The sequence below is a fragment of the Crocuta crocuta genome, unplaced genomic scaffold (assembly GCF_008692635.1).
Source record: "Crocuta crocuta isolate KB4526 unplaced genomic scaffold, BGI_CrCroc_1.0 scaffold541, whole genome shotgun sequence".
In the NCBI taxonomy this organism is placed as follows: domain Eukaryota; kingdom Metazoa; phylum Chordata; class Mammalia; order Carnivora; family Hyaenidae; genus Crocuta; species Crocuta crocuta.
Genome location: NW_027531901.1, coordinates 166264 through 186769, shown reverse-complemented (window position 1 = coordinate 186769; position 20506 = coordinate 166264). Strand labels below are relative to the sequence as shown.

Genomic DNA, 20506 nt, shown 5'->3' with positions numbered 1-20506 from the left:
TGGTGGTAAGAAGACCCTCTTCCCTTGCTGGAACGGGTGTCCTCAAAGGAGTCAGCTGTGGGTTATACAGGAAGACCCCCCTCAGTCATGTAACCACTGCCTCCCCAAGCTCCCACTCTGTCACAATATAAGATACTCCAGCAGTGCTAAGGTGCACACTGTCCGGACACCGAGATTCTGCCCCGAGGCAGAGGTTGGGGACATCTGGATACCAAATACAGGGTCAGCCAGAACACAAAGGGTGTATAAAACCCTCCGAACAGTTCCCAACTCTTGCCGTCGAGAAGATGCTCTCTCATTAAGTGTAAAAAGAATCAGAGTATGGTCTACTCCAGAGAGAGGAGGCATCTCCTCAAACAAGTTTCTTTGTTTCCATACTTCTAACTTGGTCATGCTAATTTTGAACATAAAAAAATCCTTCCAAATGGTTAGCATTTAGCTATGTTGACAAACAGTTCCTCATGATATTCACCCAGATAGAATACCGTTTCCTAACTATTTTGAAACAGATTTCAACTTAGGACAAAGCACAATAAGCAGGCTTTATACAGTAAATAAACTTTATTGATTTCTTTTTCCAAGATGACATTGCCAACAGTCACAGATCTGCATACAATAAGTACTGAGTATTTACAATTTACAGTAGTATTTTTTCCTCTGAAAAATATAAGTACAAAAGCTAAGTAAACAATGAGGTACCGCTGTTTGGATTTATCAGATCTATAGCTTAAAGAACTAGTCTTTAGCAAATATTCAACAAATCAATCTGGATAAAATACTCAATTAAATGCTTTAATTTATCAGAAAAAATCCACTAAGTTTCACCTCAAAATGTATTGCACAAGTCTTTAAAAAAAATCACCCTAAAAATAAATAGGAAAGGCAAGCAGTTCTTTAAAAAGAGGGACAAAAAGAATGGAAGAAAGGAACATTAAATGAGCCCGTAAGTCAGGTTGAGTTATTCAAAATATCTCTTTAAACAACATAAAACTCTTCCCAACAAAAAAAACTGAAGACAAAAGAATAAACTATCACCATTTCTCCACTGATATAATCGATTTGAAAGGCAGTCTGCAATATTATCTGTGGGCCAATGTCAGATTTTTCTTGGTCTTTGGCTCCATAAGGGGCCCCGAATAGCAGCTCGCTTCTCAAGGAGGCAAACGCGGACAGCCCTCCAGGCTTGCCCCAAATCACCACCCTGTTTCTTTAGGACGATGATCGGAGCCAGGACTGGAAAAGAAGAAAGGAAAAAGGATAAAGTTAAAATGAAATTATATTCTATGGTCTAGGGAATGAAGTAGAAATATTCTAAATATTAAATCCTAAAAGAAAAAAAGTCTCCTAAAAATTAACGTTCTCGGAATGATCTGACCTATAGTCTGTGATCCTGGGAACAGGATGTTTCAGTGAAATTTGGAACGGCCACCTTCCACCAAGCTGTACGTGAGCAGCCAGGAGGAGGTGCGCGGACTCAGCAGAACCTCACAAGGACCCCGCCGCTAAGATTCAAAGAGGATGTCCCGGGCCTTCCCTCGTCTCTGATGTGCTGCTGTCTCTACATACTGCCGTTCTCCCAGGATGACATGCATGGCAGCAAAGGATTGGAAATGAAAAACTCAATTTTAAAAACTAAAAATGTGGAGAGAAACAACGGTAATGAGTGATTCCTAATAAGGTTTCTCTGAGTAAAATACTAAAGCCAGTAGTCTGGTTAAGTTAAAATGCCACAAAAATAAATTACCAAATAAGATTAATAAACTTTTTATAGATATTTAGCGGAAAGAGAAAGTTTTAAAGTCTTCTCCATTTGTAAATGAAAAATATACTCCACTGACACTTGTGATGTGCTCCCCACAGTGTATCATGTATCAAACCTGCCCAAGATCATGGCGGTCCTAGAAACCTAGAGATGAGAGAAAGACCTTCTGTCATATTTAGATTCCTGTGTCAGTTAGTATTCTGAAACTCAGCTTGTGCTGTTGTGGGAATAGAAATTCACGCACGATTCAATAATGCTGCACAACATCAATGTCATGTAAGACCAAAAAAAAAAAAAAAGCTGGGAGTACATTTCTAGTTTAAAAGAGACTAGAAGAACATGACAATGACATGTGATGTGCGATCTCTGAGTGGATCATGGAATTTAAAAAATTATGAAAGACATTATTTGAAAACCTGGAAAAATATGAATATTAACTATATACTAGAGAACAGTATTATGTTAAATTTCCTGAGAGTGATAATTGTATTGTTGAGTTTGTAGGAAAAAGTCCCTTTCTTTAAGATATTTGCTAAAGTATTTAGTTTTCTTTGCAAGTAACTTGTCAAATGTGTGCAAGCACAAGTGGGGAGGGTATGTATGGAGAGAGAGAGAGAGCAAGAGTGAGAGAGTGAGTGAGAACATTCTGCAAAAGGTTAACAACTGGTGAAGGGTATACAGATGTTTGCTGCACTAGTTTTATAAATCTTATGTTTGAAATTTTTCAAAATAAAAGTTGAGGAGATAGTCAATTGATCAATCAACAGAAATGCTACATGGTCTACAGTCCCGGTGACAAAAGACAGTGTTGAAATGCAATAATACAAAGACAAGCATGATGCAGTGTTTACAATATTAAAAAAAGGGAAAAGTTAAGGGATTTACAGGGCTAAAGATAGTTCCAGATAACCACTAAGGCACGTTAATTGATATATAGTAAAATCAAAACGAGACTCAAAGGTAGGCATAAATGATTTTTAAAGTGAAAAGGTTGAAAAAGAAAAGCTGTGTATTGGCATTTTAAACCTTAATACCAATAGTTGAATACTAGCTGAATTAACAATCACAGAGAATCTTTATTTCAATTATAATTAAGCTCTATTAATCACAATCCAGCTTATTTGTGATTTGTAAAAATTCCAGCAGAGTCTGAGGCAAAGATGTCCTCTAAATTTTAGGGGGTGCCAAGTCAAGGTAACAGCATGACTAATACACAGAGGCCGTGGCAGGGGTATTTAAATGGTGAAGATCTATGGCTGTGTCCAAACAATTTAGATGCCTTCACTTCACTGTAACAATATGTTAAGTACAAACAGCACATGAAGTTGAAGCAAGCTGCCCAAGGGTCTCCTGGGGACAAATCGTTATCTTGTTATATGGTATGATCCCCGGAAGCAATAACGTTTTACTTATTTTAAATCAACTTTACTAGTCTTCAAGATTTCAGACTAGCCTTGATAAGTGGGCCTTAGAATGTTTTTAAAATCTGGGGCACCTGGGTGGCTCAGTCAGTTAAGCATCCAACTTCGACTCAGGTCATGGTCTCATAGTTTGTGAGTTCGAACCCTGCGTCCGGCTCTGTGCTGGCAGCTCAGAGACTGGAGCCTGTTTCAGATTCTGTGTTTCCCTCTCTCTGCCCCTCCCCTACTTGCACTCTGTCTCTGTCTCTCTGTCAAAAATAAATGAAAAATTAAAAAACAAAAACAAAAAAAACCCCAGTGTTTTAAAATCTGGTTTCATGAAATGTATCACTTCACTTCCATTTAGAAAGTGATTTTTCATTTCTCTCTCACAATCTTTATTAATTTCCAAGACTATTCTTGGGAAATAAAAACAAAAAAGTTTATAAAATGTATAATTTTTTCGAATTAATACAATTTCAAAGAGCAATTTTAAACTTTCAATTACTATTTAAAGAAGTAAAATTTCCTAAAATTATAGAACTCTTCTGGTGCTGGTGATTATTAATCTATAAAACAAAATTAACAGAAAATATCTATATTAACACATAGCATAATCATGTATTCATTAAACAAAAGAGCAAAAGAATTGCAGCAAAATGGTTAGTAGCATGCAATACATTTGATTTTTGCACAAAAGACACAAGACATTTTTCTTCACTCACCACATGCTAACTAAGCACAGACTGATGGTTTACTCAGAAGATACCACTGCGAGGTGAAGTATACTATAAGCCAGGAAGAAAAAAAGCTTATTGGGTTAGCTTTAAGACTTAATATAACATAGAGATTATATGTGTATATGAACTTCAAAGGATTAAACAGAATGTACTTAAATTTTTCTCAAATCTCTCCCAAATCAAGGGAACCTAGGCAAAGTATAAGGAATTTGTAATAACTCCCACCCATCCTAAGAAAATATAATAATTTGTAGCTGAGATTTCATTTGCAACTTTAATTTAAAAATGTAAAGAACATACTTAAAGATAAATATATAACAGATTAACTGGGTATGATTATTGGCATTATAAAACTATTTCTTTCATAATTCCATTAAAATACACATAAAATCTGATTTATATAATTTCAATTTACCATCAAAAATTTGGGGGGAAATGGTGATGAATGTGAATACAGTATGTCTATATGTTGAATTATTGTTCCTAATATATGTCAGTTTATCACTGAATAATTTGCTGGAATGGTTTCAGGAATGATAACCCAAAGTGAAATTTCCATTCAAAGGGACCCAATCTCAAACACAGTTTTTACTGTATCCACCTTCTTAAATTAATTCTTTGTCCTATCTAAAATGGCCATAATCTAAGATTATTAATTAGCTTTCTGGTTTGTTAAAACAGCATCAGTAAAACAAAAGAGGGGGGATTATTTACAAAATCGAGTCTATTTTTAGTATGACCAACCTCAGAAGCATCATTTTATTTATCTTATTTAATGGTGCAGTTAGTAAGAAGCAGCGAAATCAAAAGACAAACTAGAAAATAATATTTGCAGCACACACAACACAAAAAGGTCAATATCGTCTTGAGAAACTTGCAGAAGTATGCAAAATGCATCACCTGTGTCGTGCTTGTATGTACTGAACAACTGCAAACAACCTAAGTGTCCGTGACAGGAAACTTGTGAACTAAATTGTAGGACATCTATGTGATCATACAATTGGCCATTAAAAAGAATAAAGTATATCAATTTGTAATGAATAAAATAAAATAAAGTAAAAATGTTAAGTGAAAAAAAGAAAGCTGTTGCATTCTGCCATTTTTTATAAAATAACTGATTAAAAACATAACTATAAATATATATTTATAAAGCTTAGAAACCCTGGGGATATTCACCAACTCCTAACGAAGACGATCGTGGCATGGTGGGAAGTGTTGGAAGGCTGAAAACACGAAGGTCTCCCTCTCTGTGTCATATGATTCTGAATCATTTGCAATGTTTTGTTTTGTTTTTTTTGGAATGATCACACATTACGTGATTCTAACAAAATCAAGAGTCAAACTACTTTTGAGACAACAAATGTGTACTTTATCTGGACAGTTTTTCTTTTCACTTCGCAGCAGTTCTTCCTGCACCTGTTTCCTGATCCACCTTCCGGGTACCCACTAAGCTAGTGTGAAGGTAAGCCTCTTCTGGGATGGAAAACCATTCTATCTAACAGTGTTGAAAAGCTCGGATGAATTAACTCAGAAAAGATTTTTAAAATTCCAACCAAAGGGACAACATGAAATACAAGACTGGTCAAGGGCAAGGATGGATCAGAACTTGACACATCACAAGGGATCAATGCAAAGAAAAGTAAAAAGCAAAGGTAACAGAAAACTAGCTTTTAAAAATCACTATAGAGTGGGTGCAGAATGAAAATAAGCCAAAACTCCTCCATCAGAAGAGAAAATTTTTCTTTCAACGACACCATCAGGAAAATAGCCGTCTAGGTGAACACATTGGTTTGCTAGCACTCTGAAAAGGAAAATGCATTTCTAGAAAGAATTTTTAGCAGAGATGTCTATATAACAAAAGAACCTCTCAATGTCAAGAGATGATTTAGCACCTGATTGAAATAAACCTTCTTAATAAAACCCCCCTAACTAATAACACTCCCCTCTAACAAACCCTGGCGGCGTCTAGGGTGGTTTCTCCAGCACAAAGCAGACAAGTCCAGGCCTTTGGTACTCACTCTTGCCCCTGCCCTGTTACTCCAATACCCAGTCTGCCCTGCTCTTTGAAACAGCCTAAACCATCACAAAATGAAATATGTGTGAAATATCGGCACAAGAAGCTAAAAGCCGAGAGAAGGGAAAAGGCTGTTCTCACAAAGATGAGAGAGTGTGCATTTGGTATGTGTGTTTTCTTTTGAACTTCTGCCTGTTGTATAGAAGGCAATTTTTTCCAACTTGAAACAAATCTAAAGCTTTAAAACCTACAAATAATTGAGAACTTTAGAAGGAAAGAAGCCTTAGGAAGAGACCAGTCCACTGTGCTCATTTTACGAGCAGGGGCCAGACCCAAGGAAAGGGCCTGCCCCAAGTCTACCAGGGTCAGGCTGCTGAGATCCACACTCATCACCGCAGTGCCGCTCGCTCAGGTGGGGACGATTTCTGCACTGACATCATTCCTGTGAAATGCCCTGCCTGTCCCACTGGCGTCTTTAATGACTGCTCTCGCACGTTAACCCTAACTCACCGTCCTACGCCTCCTTCCCTAGGAAAGACTAACCCTACACACACGTGCCTCTCTGGTAGCTACGGGACTGTCCCCTCCACCCCATCTCAGAACCCCGGGGCAGGCACAGTCCTCTGGCCTCCCAACAACACTGACAAGATGATGCTCATTTTGTGAAGAAACAGAGGCTCTGAGATTTGTCAACGAAGGAAACAGGATTCCTTCTCTATACATTGCAGCCTTCAAATAAACCAGAACCTAACTGTCTCTACAGCTGAATCTTACTTGACAGATAACAGCTTCTCATCTAAGAAATGTAATCTTGAAATTAGGTTAAACTCTGAAATCACTTATTGAGGAATAAGTGCTGTGATCTACAATGAGGGTTTTCAAATACAGACTGTAAAACTCACTGAGGGGAGGGAAGTAAAATAAAAAGGGGCTGCACTGAGAAAGACCTTACCAACAGTCGCAGAAACCCTTGATCAGTGCCAAAATCATCAAAGTCACGAACCAAAGGTTTTAGACTGTCTCCTCCTACAATACCCACTTCGTACCGCAAGCACTCATGTGGCTGTACGCCGTCAGCTCTAAGCTCCCACTCTCTCTCAAGCATCCCAAACATTAATGGATGGTGAGACAGCTCTGAAATGTGTTTGGATTTGTTTTGGTTTACTTTTACCAGCTTTTCAGCCTCCATAGCTAAAAATAACAAAGCATTCAAGGTTGCTGATTTTAAATACAATATAGCTCCACATTTAGAACAAATTACAGAAAAGATCCACATGGAACATACATTTGAAGCTAATGTGACTAGTTTTTAAGTGTTCACTGAATAAACTGCTGAAAGGGTTTGTTTTCTATACATTCATATATCTTTCAATTGGAAAGATATTTTATACATTTACATTGAAAAGATATAAATATCTTTGTATTGGCTACCATAATTAACTTTCTATTAGAAAAGGAGAAGTCACTTTTTTTGCAGTGGTTTTCCTAATCAGCTATGGACATTGGACAGGGGTAAGAAATACGCTGTAATTTCAAGAGACCTGTTCAAAGACAATGATTCTTATTGCTCATTTTGTGAATGATAGCAATCTTAAAGGCAAATGTGTCTCTTGGTTCAACTTTCTCAATCAACAACAATCTTAATTTTCCATCAAATATAAAAACAATCATGAATCACCATCAAGTACCAAGAATCTAAAACCAACGAAGAGTGACTTAAATTGATTTATAAGCCATTGATGGGCCTCACTCAATGCTCATTATAAGTTATTTGATATTTCCTAACCATCTACTCTTATTATTTGAATCACATTACTTAGACACATCTTAGATGTATCTTGTATTCACGCATGATGAATGGGTGCTACCTCCTCCCCACTAAAATTAAAGGCCACAAGGTCAATAACCATCATCTTCCAGGTCTTCAAATTTCCTCTAAAGGTCACACCAAGCAGAAGAGTAGGTGATTGCTGACAGATCTCATTCATTAAGCAGAAGATAATGATAAATAAGACTCTGCTTAAAGTAGTGGTGGAAAGAGTGATACTTTCTTCCTGGGCAAGTCAGCCTCTGGGACAAGGAAGGATTATTTCAGGAAGGAACGGTCACCATTTCATCCCTATCCAGAATGAATACCACTTTATTCAGGAATGAAGAGTGTAATTTTTTTTCAGATTTCTTTTTAGTGAAACTAAAAAAAAATTTTCCATCTGCTTTAAAAGGTTTTTTTTTTTTTTTAACAAGGTTCACTATTTACGTGTATAGTTTCCTTCAAGGCAAACCAATCTAAGACTGCATGTGTGTACGGGGTGAAGGGGGGTGTTTTCCACCATATCTGCCATAGCCATGATATAGGACGAATCTAAACTGTAAAGCGAATCCTGATAAATTGTAGCCCAACAATTAGAGGAGAGTTTGCCAAACCCCAACATCAAGACCGTAAAGAGGCCATGGGAGAATGAACAAAGGTACATTAGATCATTTAAAAATATTTTCTTAAACAGGCCATAATGACAGACTCATTATAAGAGTTTTATTTTCACAAAGGCAACTTCAGTGAAGAGAAAAACTTCTCTGAGCAACTACATTTTAGAACTGTTTGCTGGAATTTAAAACAACATTCTATTGATGAAGGGCATACATTATAGTGACATGCTTCTTATAAGAAATATGTATAACCAGAGGGGCACCTGAGTGGTTCAGCTGATTAAGTATCCAACTTTTGGTTTTGGCTTAGGTCATGATCTAACAGTACATGAGATCAAGCCCTGTGTAGATTCTGCACTGACAGTGTAGAGCCTGCTTGGGATTCTCTCTCCTTCTCTTGCTGCCCCTCCCCCACTTCTCAACATAAATAAATAAACATTAAAAAAATGTATAACCAGAAATAATTACAGAGGTATAACAATGTTTTTCAGGCCACTAGATACCAGGGAGGAATGTTTTCCGAAAAAGTCTTAATGTTAATCAAAATAACTGCAACTGGCTCAGAAAACATACACTCGGTATGTGACACAACATGCAATAAAGTACTAAGACAAAGGTCAGGGGTGCTGTGATGACCTCTGAGAAAGCAAGGAAGAGTAGGTGCAGATGTGCCTGAGACACGGGGATCCCTTCAGGACTGGGCCCAGGGTAAGGGCTTCAGAAGAGAGAAGTCACACCTGGCTGGCTCAGTCAGTAGGGATGCAACTTTCTAAAATTTTAAGTAGGCTCCACGCCCAACGTAGGGCTTGAACTCATGACCCTGAGATTAAGGGTCACATGCTCTACCCACTGAGCCAGCTAGGAGGCTCTCTGGGATGCAACTCCAGGTATCTGGCCTGGAGAAGAAAAGCCTTCCATTCAGGCCACTGACATATTGTTTTGGCTGAGTTCCAGAGGTAAGAACCAGAACAAATTGGTAGCCACTACAAGGAAGGAAGATCGGGGCTCAAGATAAGCAAGAACTTTTGTTAAGAGCACAGTCTGCTGAGCTAAGATAGGACGCTTCGGGAGGTAATGATTCAGTCCTCCTTACTGGGACAGTCAGACACAGGCTAACCCATCCCTAGGGAGAAGATCTCTGCTGGCTTCAGTAAGGAGAGAGAAGAGAACAGCAGTGCTGAGATCATAAAGCAGCAGGACGTGGACGGTGCCGCAGGCTGCCAGCAAGACAAGAGCAGGAAGGAGGAAGAGAAAGCTGGAGCAAGGGCTCACAGTTCACAGATCTCCCACTCTGCTCTGAATGGATCTCTTCTTACTGCATTACTGGCCCAGGGCAACAGGAAGTCAAGCGTGGGGATTGTGCATAATCTATGAAGTGCGTGTTTATTTCCTTCAATCACAGCTGACTTCGTACAAAGGTTTCTAATAATTCGATTACCTACATTTATTTCTCCCTTGCCGGGTATGTCAAAAGCTCAAAAACACGTACATCCTTTCACTCAGAATTACTGTACTTGAAAACAACCATGGAGGATAAGGAAATGTAACACAGAACATCTCACATCCTGGTGTGATCTGATTAAAAATTATTACTGGATATACCAGGATAAATGCCTTTTCTGTCTTTTCCGTAAATAGCCTAGGTTCTGGAAATCCCAGATAGCAGATATGGGTGTCAACCTCATAAATGCTATTGAAAAAGGCTGTTCTTTCCTTGAGGATACCAATTCATATTTGCCCTCGGTTAAACTTTATCAATGTAAATTCACTCTCGTGTTTTAGGCTATGGTACAATAAAAAGGAAACATTTAAAATGTCTTTTAGCAACTCACAATCTCTGTAAATGAAGCAGACTGTAAAGAGATGAGATAAAGCCATCTTCTATCCGGAGCCCACTTTTAAAGCTTACCATTAGCCGGGCATCTTCTCTTTCCAAAATCTTCTGAGTCTGCTCATCAGGGAACTTCAGGACAGTGGTTATAACCTTCGCCATGGTCTACAAGAAAAACAAGAGACGATCACAGACAGTGAAGCAGATGACGTCTCACCCATTCTGACATGTTCTGCTGGTGGATTCTTTAGTGTTCTCAATGGAAGCCACGACCAAAGAAGTATGATGTGAAGATATTAGTCAAGGAAATCACAGCCAACACTAGAATTTCAATTTAAAAGGACTCTTCACAATGCCTGGGTTGGTATTATTTCAAGAAGATGCAATTACAATAGCATGAAGCTATATAAAGTTCTACTGCTCTTGGCCCTTTATCTTATTAAGATGAAACTTTATTACTCATTCATTTTATAAGGCTTTTTATTTGTAGAAATCTATCTAGAAAGTAATGTATTGCCAAGCATAAGATAATCAGAAGTTCAGCTTTAACTAAATCACATCATATATCTCATAAACATGGGCTACTGCATGAACATGAACATGCTTAGTAGGTACTTTTTACGACATGCAGCACATCAGCCTAATAGGAATACAAATTACGTTTTAAATAAACACAAAATGTTTTGTTTGGTAGAAAACATGATGAATCAAAACATTACACATGGTGGCTTGCAAAACAAGATCATAAATTGTGCAGATCTAAATGAATATACCGTAAGTCAGACTGTCACCCAAAAGCTCGTGGAAAATTCTCCTCAAAGGTTGAAATTCCCTATTTTGTATCAAGATGAGATGTTTTGAGGGAGACAGAGAGGAAAGAAGATACCTTATGAAATAAGATACACTCAAGAAATAGGTAGGATAACAAGTTCAGCACTTACATACAAATTCAGGTGCCAGTGCCCTCCCCGAGGGTGCCCACAAAGGATGGGTGGCAGGGACACCGAGGGAACTCACTCTAATGTTCTTTGTTCATGGTTACACAGGCTCTGTGTGTGTGTGTGTGTGTGTGTGTGTGTGTGTGTGTGTGTGTTTGTGTGTGTAGGGGATGGGGCTGGGGACTACAGAAGGTCACTAAGGAAAAGATGACATAACAATAAAAAAATTTTACATTATTCACATCATTAGAAAAAAGGTAGAATTATCTCCAGAAGGGAAAGAAACTAATAATTTAAAAATTTTTATTATGTGCTAAGCCGAGGCCAGGCACTTTACATACTTCTAATATTTATTTCAACTAACAGATCAACTAATACTGCACTTCAATCACAGACCCATATACAGCAAGATTTCGGCACCCTCCCTTCCTTTTACCTCTGCCTCTGCCATTCTGAGGGTCAAAACAAAAACAAAAACAAAAACATTTAAATTCTTGGAGAATTCCAAAGGCATTTTACAAAAACCCTCATCCTTTAAACTGTATTGCCCAGACAGAAGAGAATCTTCCACATTTAAACCGAAATCTAGAAACTAAGCATATATGTGGCATTAAATGGCAAGAGAAATAAGAAGTGGTTAAGTATTGCAGTGTTCTTTTTATTAACACTCTGATGCAATTTTAAATGGTTTTTGGCATACTGTCTATGAAGACTGTTTTTAGGAAGTAACAAATACCTAAAATTTAGGGACTCATGATTATAGGGAATATTTCTCTAATTTCAATAGCTTGTAAGGTTCAAAGTACCCACGAGCCCATTTATATTCACTATGAAGCACACGCATGCACATGTAAGCATGTCTGGCAAAAAACCCCAGAACTGTGGCTAGTTGTCTCTTCACATTTCTAAACAATGTTCATGAGAAAGCCACCTCTAAATTCACCAGTGATCCTGAATTTACATCAGATTACCCAGTAAAGACTTAAAGCTCTTCCCTGGCTTGACAGAAAACACTTAAATGGGGAAGCCCAGGCTGTCTGCCTGTCAGACTGTCTACTCTATGTACAACATTCTCAGGCCCTGGGAAGTAAGGAAAAGTTCAAATGAGCCACCTGGTTTAGAGGCTGTGTCTCCTGCCAAGTTTTCTTTAAGGAGAGGCTTTACTAAAAGGTTAGAATGAGAAACGCTTTCTACTGGAAGGGAGAACAGGCTGAATTTTAGCGTCCATAACAGCAGGGGGACCAAAACCCGAGAAAAGGAAGGTGAAGGACGAGAGAAGCCCCATACTGTAAGAATGGGTGTTCTACTTCTTAAATAAGTCATCTGCCTCATCAAATAAGAAACTCTGGCAAAAGCAGATGAAGGAACGTAGGTGGGATGACACACATATCCTACTGGACAGGTAACAACTGCAGATGAGGGTCAGAGCGCAAAGGCCACAATCCACGCTGGCTCATTCTAAAGCCACAACCTGGTCTCCATTTCAAATTCTTTGTTACTGTGTACAAATTAAGGAAAGCAGTGAAGGCTGTGTCTAAAACCAGCTCTGATCTTTTCAACCTCAGCTCAAGGGCTAGCCATCCCCCAACAGCTACAGGTAAAACCTAGAAAACATTCCAGCCCTTCACACTCTGCAGCCCTGAAAGGAGTCACGTCCAGCACACGGGTCCAGTGTTCCAGGTGCACCAGACTACCTGTTCCAAAACCCACTCAATTTTCTGCCTTGGGCCTTCTGTCTAGGTTTCCTTCCCATCTGAGCTCATCTATTAAAATCAAACCACACCTCCAATACCCCCATCCCACTTCAAAGCGCAGCAGATACACCTGCTTCTCCAAGATGTGCCCGTGACCTTCTCACAGGTCAACAGAACTCTGTGCCTCTCTTAACAGCCCCGACTACATTCTGCATCGTGTTATACTTAACTGCGAACAGCTCCACTTTCTTACTATACAGTAAACTCCTTAAAATTAGGGATAGTGTCAAATCTCATCTTTTTATTCATCATGGTGGTAAACAGAAGGCCACATGTAGTGCTCAATAAATATGCCATAAACTAAGCTGAATATCTGCTACCGATTTTCTGTATTTACCTGTAAACTGTGATGGCACGATGACAGACTAATCATTTGTAGTAACCAGATGCACCGAATGCTGCAGACAAGAGACCAGAGAGAGTGCTCCTCAGCATGGGCTCCCCAGCAGGTAGGAGACAGGGCTGCCTGTGCCTGAGGACACCCCTTCCAGCTGTTTCCTAAGGCACAGCCTCAAACTAACCGCACGACCCTGAGAGTACAAGCTTGCACGAGGCACATCTCATGTTTGTGCTGGGTCTTTCCTTAGGAGGACTCAGACTCTGTAGGGCTCTCAGCCTTCACAGTTCACAGCCTCCAAAAGGCACGCTTTCAGGCGGGTAAGTGATTTATTTGGCAGCACTGGGATCACAGCTTGATATTCACAAATGAACCAATATAGACAAACTTCTGAGAGGCTTTTTTTTTTTTTTTTAAAAGGTATACCCTTCTCCCTCCCCTGCGATAACAAGGTGACATTACATTATCTACCCCACCTCAAATACAGGCTGGTCTCCAATAAAGCTTTAATAGAAGGAAGCTATATTTCATTAGCTTTATTTTTCAAAAGATGAGAAAATTAGTTTTAGCTGTTCTTTAATTTTAAAAGAGTCCTTTAAGGGGGAAAAATACTGAATCACTGAGAATTAATATACCCTCTGTGTTACTTGTTCAGGGTCACACTAGTTATTACTTTAATTTGAGACTATTTGATACAATGCAATGAGATTTCTATAGGTATTATGGATTAAAATGACTTATATTCCTATAACTCCTAGTGTGTAGCAGAATCTACAATACATAAGTTCATAATATTCTTTTATGAGATTTTTTATGTCCTTACTTTTTAGGCTTTTAATCTACCTGCCAAATTAATCCCCAAACTGGCTTAGCACTCCTTGACTTAGTAACCCCCCAGAGACCCATATTAAAACATCGATTGCTTCTAAAAATGGAAAACTCACGATCCCATTCTCCGCCAACGTATATGGACAACATAAAAGTTTATGAGGGTAAAAAGTTGAAGCAATGTCAGAAGAGAAATTGCTTTAAATGAAAAATCTGTTTGAGGTAAGCCTCATGAATTTCTCTAAATACATGGTTGAATTAAACTCAAGATATATTTACCAAAAGTCCAACATAAGGCTCTTTTAAAAATACTGCAGGGGATACAAACAAGAAAAAGACAGACTGTACACTTAAGAACCTTAAAATAAATTCAGCATTCCAGAAAACTAGTTTAGCCAAGCATTATTATTACTTATATGATGTGGTAATTTTATTATTTTTTAAATTTTAGTTTTTACATTTATTTATTTTTGAGAGACAGAGCATGAATGGGGAAGGGGCAGAGAGAAAAAGAGACACAGAATCTGAAGCAGGCTCCAGGCTATGTGCCTACTGTCAGCACAGAGCCCGACATGGGGCTCGAACCCACGAACTGTGAGATCATGACCGGAGCCAAAGTCGGATGCTCAACTGACTGAGCCATCCAGGCGCCCCTATATTTTAATGCGTCGTAATTTTAATGACTGGTATTCCACTTGTATAGGAATGATTTTCTCATCGTAACCAAATGCCCCTAAGTAGTCATTCTTAATTATGACTGTTTCCAATACTTCCACATGATCCTGAAGCTTCCATGAAAATGAAATCTACCCTAAGATTTAAAGTAAAAAAAAAAAAAAAAAAGCCACATTTTACAAAATATTAAGTCAATGCCGTTTCTATTTTTAGTAGTTAGCATCATCTGACAGAACTTTTAAATTAATATTTTATAACTGTAACAAATATAAGATCTGCCAAATCATTTTTGTAAACTAAGAACTATAACACAATTATCTACCGCATAGTAGCATGTGTGGTCTGCTAACAGTAAAATATGGCATCAACATGTGTATTAAAGAATTAGAAGTGGGCACTTTTCCTTTTAAATAAGCCACATTCCAAATCACCAGAAATTATTTGTACCTTAGTCTCACGACCCATCATATACTCAAAAAGCACTTTCCGCAAATACTCAAACTCGGTTGGTTCTCCAAAGAGTGAGACATCAGTATGGTACAAATTGCCACCTGTCAGATAAAAAACAAAACAAAATAAAACAAAAACAGATCAAACTGTAAAGAAAATCCAGATCAACTACTTATTATTTAGATACCAGACAAACCAACGTACAACTCTTATATTAATTATATTGTACTGTATAGTATTATACATACATACATAAAGCATTCCAATGGTATATTTCCCTTGGAAGAGAAAGTTAGAATTATTATAGCAATTTTATTTCTCCAATCTTTTACTTTTCCTCCTCTTCCTTCTCCTTTTGGCATGGCAATTTTAAAAGACTAGACTTAGGAAATACAAAGATTCCTTAAAACTGGTATTTCTTACCTCTCAATATTCTGCCGATTGGCTTCAGATATTCCACAATGAGTGAAACTGACAATTTTTATTTCACTCAGAACTTATTATCTCAGTATAGTATTCTAATTTTTCTAGTATTCCAAACCTAAAAGCACTTAAATCAAATTTTCAAAGCTCTTTTGAAACACAGGATAGATTAACTCGAAAACACATGAAATACGGATGCCATTATAGTGGTTTTCAAATATTTTGATTCGACCTCTTAAAGCCTGTCACAAAAAGTTATAGTTCATCTGTAAATCAAGCCCCATTTCAGTCTGAAAATAAACAATAATTGGCAAAGTACTGGGAACTGGCTGTGTGACCACAACGCCAGCAAGCCTGGCAAACCCGGGGACCCCAGCGCACGCCGGTGGGTGTGCGGTGTCAACTCTGGCCCCACTGTCCATCCGCTAGTGGCCATCCCCGCCCTGGTCTATTGAAGCTGGCACGCGTACTGTCAGCTGCGCGTTGCAGTGAGACTGAAGAAGCCGGCTTTGCCTCCTCGCAGTTCTGCAGGCGAAGCCCAGAGACAGGTACTGGAGAGCAGGCGGCATCCCCAGCGGCAGAGGGTGCAAGGCTACCTCAAGAAACAAGCCAAAGTACACATGGTGGAGAGTTCCAAATACCAATAAGAGAAGGGAAATAAAATAGCCAAAGTCTCAACAAGAGAAACCAAGAGACACTATTCAAAGAACACTTCCTGAACAGACAGGACCTGGACAGTCAAAGAGTCCTCTTTACTACAGCAGCACCCGCAAGGGCGACTGCATAACAAGCTTTTAAAATTAACAAGAGATAGAAAGCTAACCAAAATGACGAAACAGAAGAACTCTCCTGCAAAGAAATTTCAGGAAGAAATGACAGCTAGAGAGCTGCTCAAAGCATATATAAGCAACATAACTGAACAAGAATTTAAAACAATAGTCATAAAATTAATTGCTGGGCTTGAAAAAGGCATGGAAGACATCAGAGAAACTATTGTTACAAGGACTATGGAGCTTAAAAATAGTTCTGATGAATTTAAAAATGCTATAAATGAGATGCAAAATAAAATGGAGGTGTCCAATGCACGGATTGAAGAGGCAGAAAGGAGAATAAGTGATTTAGAAGACACAACTATAGAAAAAGAGATAAACTGATCCAAGAACACAAAAAGAGAGTTCGAGAGCTCAGCGATACAATCAAATGGAATAATACCCATATTATAGGAACTCGAGAAGAGGAAAAGACAGGGAAAGGTGCTGAAGGAGTCCTTGAACAAATTATAGCAGAGAACTTCCCCAATCTGGGAAAGGAACCAGACACTGAAATCCAAGAGGCACAGAGAACTCCCCTCAGACGTAACTTGAATCGATCTTCTGCACAACATATCATAGTGAAACTCGTAAAATATGAGGACAAAGAGAGAATTCTGAAAGCAGCTAGGGCCCNGGAGGGAAATGTTGCAAGGAACACAAGATACCAGAGACACCACCACAAGCATGAATCCCATAGAGAACACCATGACTCTAAACCCATATTGTTCAATAATAACACTAAATGTAAATGGACTAAAAGCTTCAATCAAAAGACACAGGGTAGCAGAATGGATAGAAAAACAAAATCCATCTATTTGCTGTCTACAAGAAACTCATTTTAGACCTGAGGACACCTTCAGATTGAAAGTAAGGGGATGCAGAAATATCTGTCATGCTACTGAAAGTCAAAAGAAAGCTGGAGTAACTATACTTATATCAGACAAATTGGACTTTAAAGTAAAGACAGTAACAAGGGAAGACAAAGGGCATAATATAATAATTACAGGGTCTACCTATCAGGAAGATCTAACAATTATAAATGTCTATGGACCGAATATGGAAGCACCTCAATATATAAAACAATCAATCACAAACAGAAACAATCTTATGGACAAGAATGTGCTAATAGCAGGGGACTTTAATACTCCACTTACAGCAATGGACAGATCAACTAGACAAAAAAAAAAACAAAACAAAACACTAAAGTAACAAAAGACTTGAATGACACATTGGACCAGATGGATTAGACAGATATATTTAGAACTCTACATCCTGAGGCCATTGAATTCACTTTCTTCTCAAGTAGGCATGGCAGAATTCTCCAAGATAGATCACATACTGGGACATAAAGCACCCCTCAATAAACATAAAAGAATTGAGATCATACCATGCACACTTTCAGATCATAATGCTATGAAACTCGAAATCAATCACAGGAAGAAGAAACATGGAGGTTAAAGAACATACTACTAAAGACGAATGGGCATATCAGGCAATTAGAAAAGAAATTTAAAAACATATGGAAACAAATGAAAATGAGAATACAACAATCCAAACTCTATGGGATGCCGCAAAGGCAGTCCTAAAAGGAAAGCACATTGCACTCCAGGCCAACTTCAAGAAATTAGAAAAAGCGCAAGTAGAAAATCTAACAGTGCACCTAAAGGAACTAGGAGAGCAACAAGAGCACCCCAAACCCAGTAGGAGNGGGGTGGGGGGCAGGGGAAGGGGCGTGATGGGCATGGAGGAGGGCACTTGTTGGGATGAGCACTGGGTGTTATATGGAAACCAACTTGACAATAAACTGTTTAAGGAAAAAAGAAAATAAATAATAATATAGTTTAGGTATATGAAATCACACTGAATATTATTATGTAATTTTATATCTTGATAACTCCAAATTTTTTAAAAAACTGAATAAATAATAGGAGATCACACTGTGCCACAGGATAATGACGCTTCCATTATGAGAGCTATGAGCAATAAGTGAGCCTCTAACTTCCAAAGTTGAAAGCAGCCTTTTATTGTAACTTTATATTTCTTTTGTCTTAGAATTTTAATCACCATTTCTTCAGTAAAAAGGAAAAAAAAACAAATGAAACCTCCTGAAGTACTATTTACGCATAGGAGATTGGCAAAGTCCCGAAGGTCAGATAATTCCAAGCACTGGTGAGAACACAGAACAATGCAGATGCCTGTGCATGTGTGGAGTGCTGATACAAGCGCTCTAAACAACTTGGCATTACTTTGAAGAACTTCATATAGTGGAAGGATAAGCATGTTCTATGACACAATAACTTAATTCCTACCAGTACATCCTAGAGAAATGCTTCACATGTACACCAGAAGTCAATGTTCACAGTTACACTCTTTATAAAAGCAGAATTAAGACAATTCAAAGGTCCACTGACAGAAGACTAAATAAAGTATGGTAAAAAGATACAATATATTATTCAAGTCAGCATTCAAAATGGCTAAACTATAGCTTCACACACATTAAATTAACAACTCAGGAAACAACAGATGTTGCCAAGGATGCGAACTGGTGCAGCCATCCTGGAAAACAGTGTGAAGTTTCCTCAAAAAATTAAAAATAGAACTACCCTATAACCCAGCAATTACACTACTAGTTATTTATCCAAATAATACAAAAATGCTGATTTGAAGGGGCACTTGCACCCCAATGTTTACAGCAGCACTAGCGACAATAGCCAAAGTATGGAAAGAGCCCAAATGTCCATCGACGGATGAATGGATAAAGATGTGTACAGATATACAATGGAATACTGCTTAGCAATGAAAAGGAATGAAATCTTGCCATTTGCAACAACATGTATGGAACTAGAATGTATTATGCTAAGTGAAATACAAATATCAGATGATTTCACTCATGTAATTTTAAAAACACAACAGATGAACATAGGAGAAGGGAAGGAAAATAATATAAAAACAGAGGCAAACCATAAGAGACTCTTAAATACAGAGAAAAAACAGAGTTGCTGGAGGGAAGTGGGTGGGGAATGAGCTAGATGGGTGATGGGCATGTAAGTGATGAATCACTAAATTCTACTCCCAAAACTAATACTACGGTGTGTTAATAACGGTGTGTTAAATAATGTAAACTTAAATTAAAAAAAAAAAAGGTTAAACTATAGCTTCACACACATTAGAATGAAACACAAAATCATAGTGCTGTGTGAAATAAAGGCAAGAATATGCAGAATACATACAATACGATATCATTTCTATACAGCCTAAACATTAAATTAAAACACTGTTTTAGGGAGCAGTACGTATATGTGTTAACAGTGGTTACCCTCAGGAGAGAATAGAGAGGAGATTAAAGAGCAGTACGAGGAGCATGGGCAGTGTTCTAGATGGTGAATTCACAGGTGTTAACTGTCTTCATACTTGATATTTATACTTCGTGTATTTGTATGTTTGGAATATTTCACTTTTAAAAAGTGTACACTCTTAAAGACCCAATTCACTCAAACCACACTTAGCATAAAAGAGTGTCTAAAACTAAATAATGATAATGCACTATTTCCTCTTCAAAAATCATTTATCTATACATCATACTTAAGTGTTTCATTCCTCTAGACTGACATACAATGTAAGAGTTTACAATGTTGTACACTTTTCAGAAAATAATTGATGTTATTATTATAAACATGTAGATCACTTATACATACCTATTTTACTGGACAAGTAATTAATACTGTTTTCCAATGCATGTACCTTTGTCTGTCTTCTAACAGTGGCATGTAAAAGAAACTTCGACCTCTTTTTATAATTTTTACATTGGGTTTTATGCAATGAGAGTGGAAATCAGTTATCATTCAAATAAAGATGATTGCCAAATCATCTACCCATTGCTCCTCGTGACTCTCTCCAAGTGACTTCATCGGAGTACTACTCAGCTTTTGTAACACAATCCTTTACCTGGGCCCAATTCCAAAATGTACAACCAGAAAATCCATTTAACTACATGTAACACAACCTTAATCAACTAAGCATATTACAGATAATTTTAGTTAAAAGCAGACATGCTCAGATATCCTTCAAAAATGCAGAAGAATGCCTTCTGAAAATGCATTTATTTAACTGAAAAA

The 20506-nt window shown here is 37.9% G+C and overlaps 1 protein-coding gene across 6 annotated transcripts in view; it reads right to left on the bottom strand.

The window, feature by feature from the left end:
• Window positions 1-542: 542 nt before the first annotated feature.
• The window catches only part of GOLGA4 (golgin A4), a 127946-nt gene continuing 107982 nt past the window's right edge, over window positions 543-20506 (bottom strand). For 4 of the 6 annotated variants that reach the window (XM_077773996.1, XM_077773999.1, XM_077774001.1 and 1 more), the window contains 4 exons: window positions 15154-15257; window positions 10253-10339; window positions 3888-3950; window positions 543-1233 (listed from right to left, as the gene is read on the bottom strand). In XM_077773996.1, coding sequence (XP_077630122.1) covers window positions 3921-3950; window positions 10253-10339; window positions 15154-15257 — 221 coding nt within the window. In that variant the 3' untranslated portion in view covers window positions 543-1233; window positions 3888-3920. The remainder of the gene's footprint in view (window positions 1234-3887; window positions 3951-10252; window positions 10340-15153; window positions 15258-20506) is intronic. The other 2 variants (XM_077774002.1, XM_077773997.1) reach the window with 1 other exon arrangement.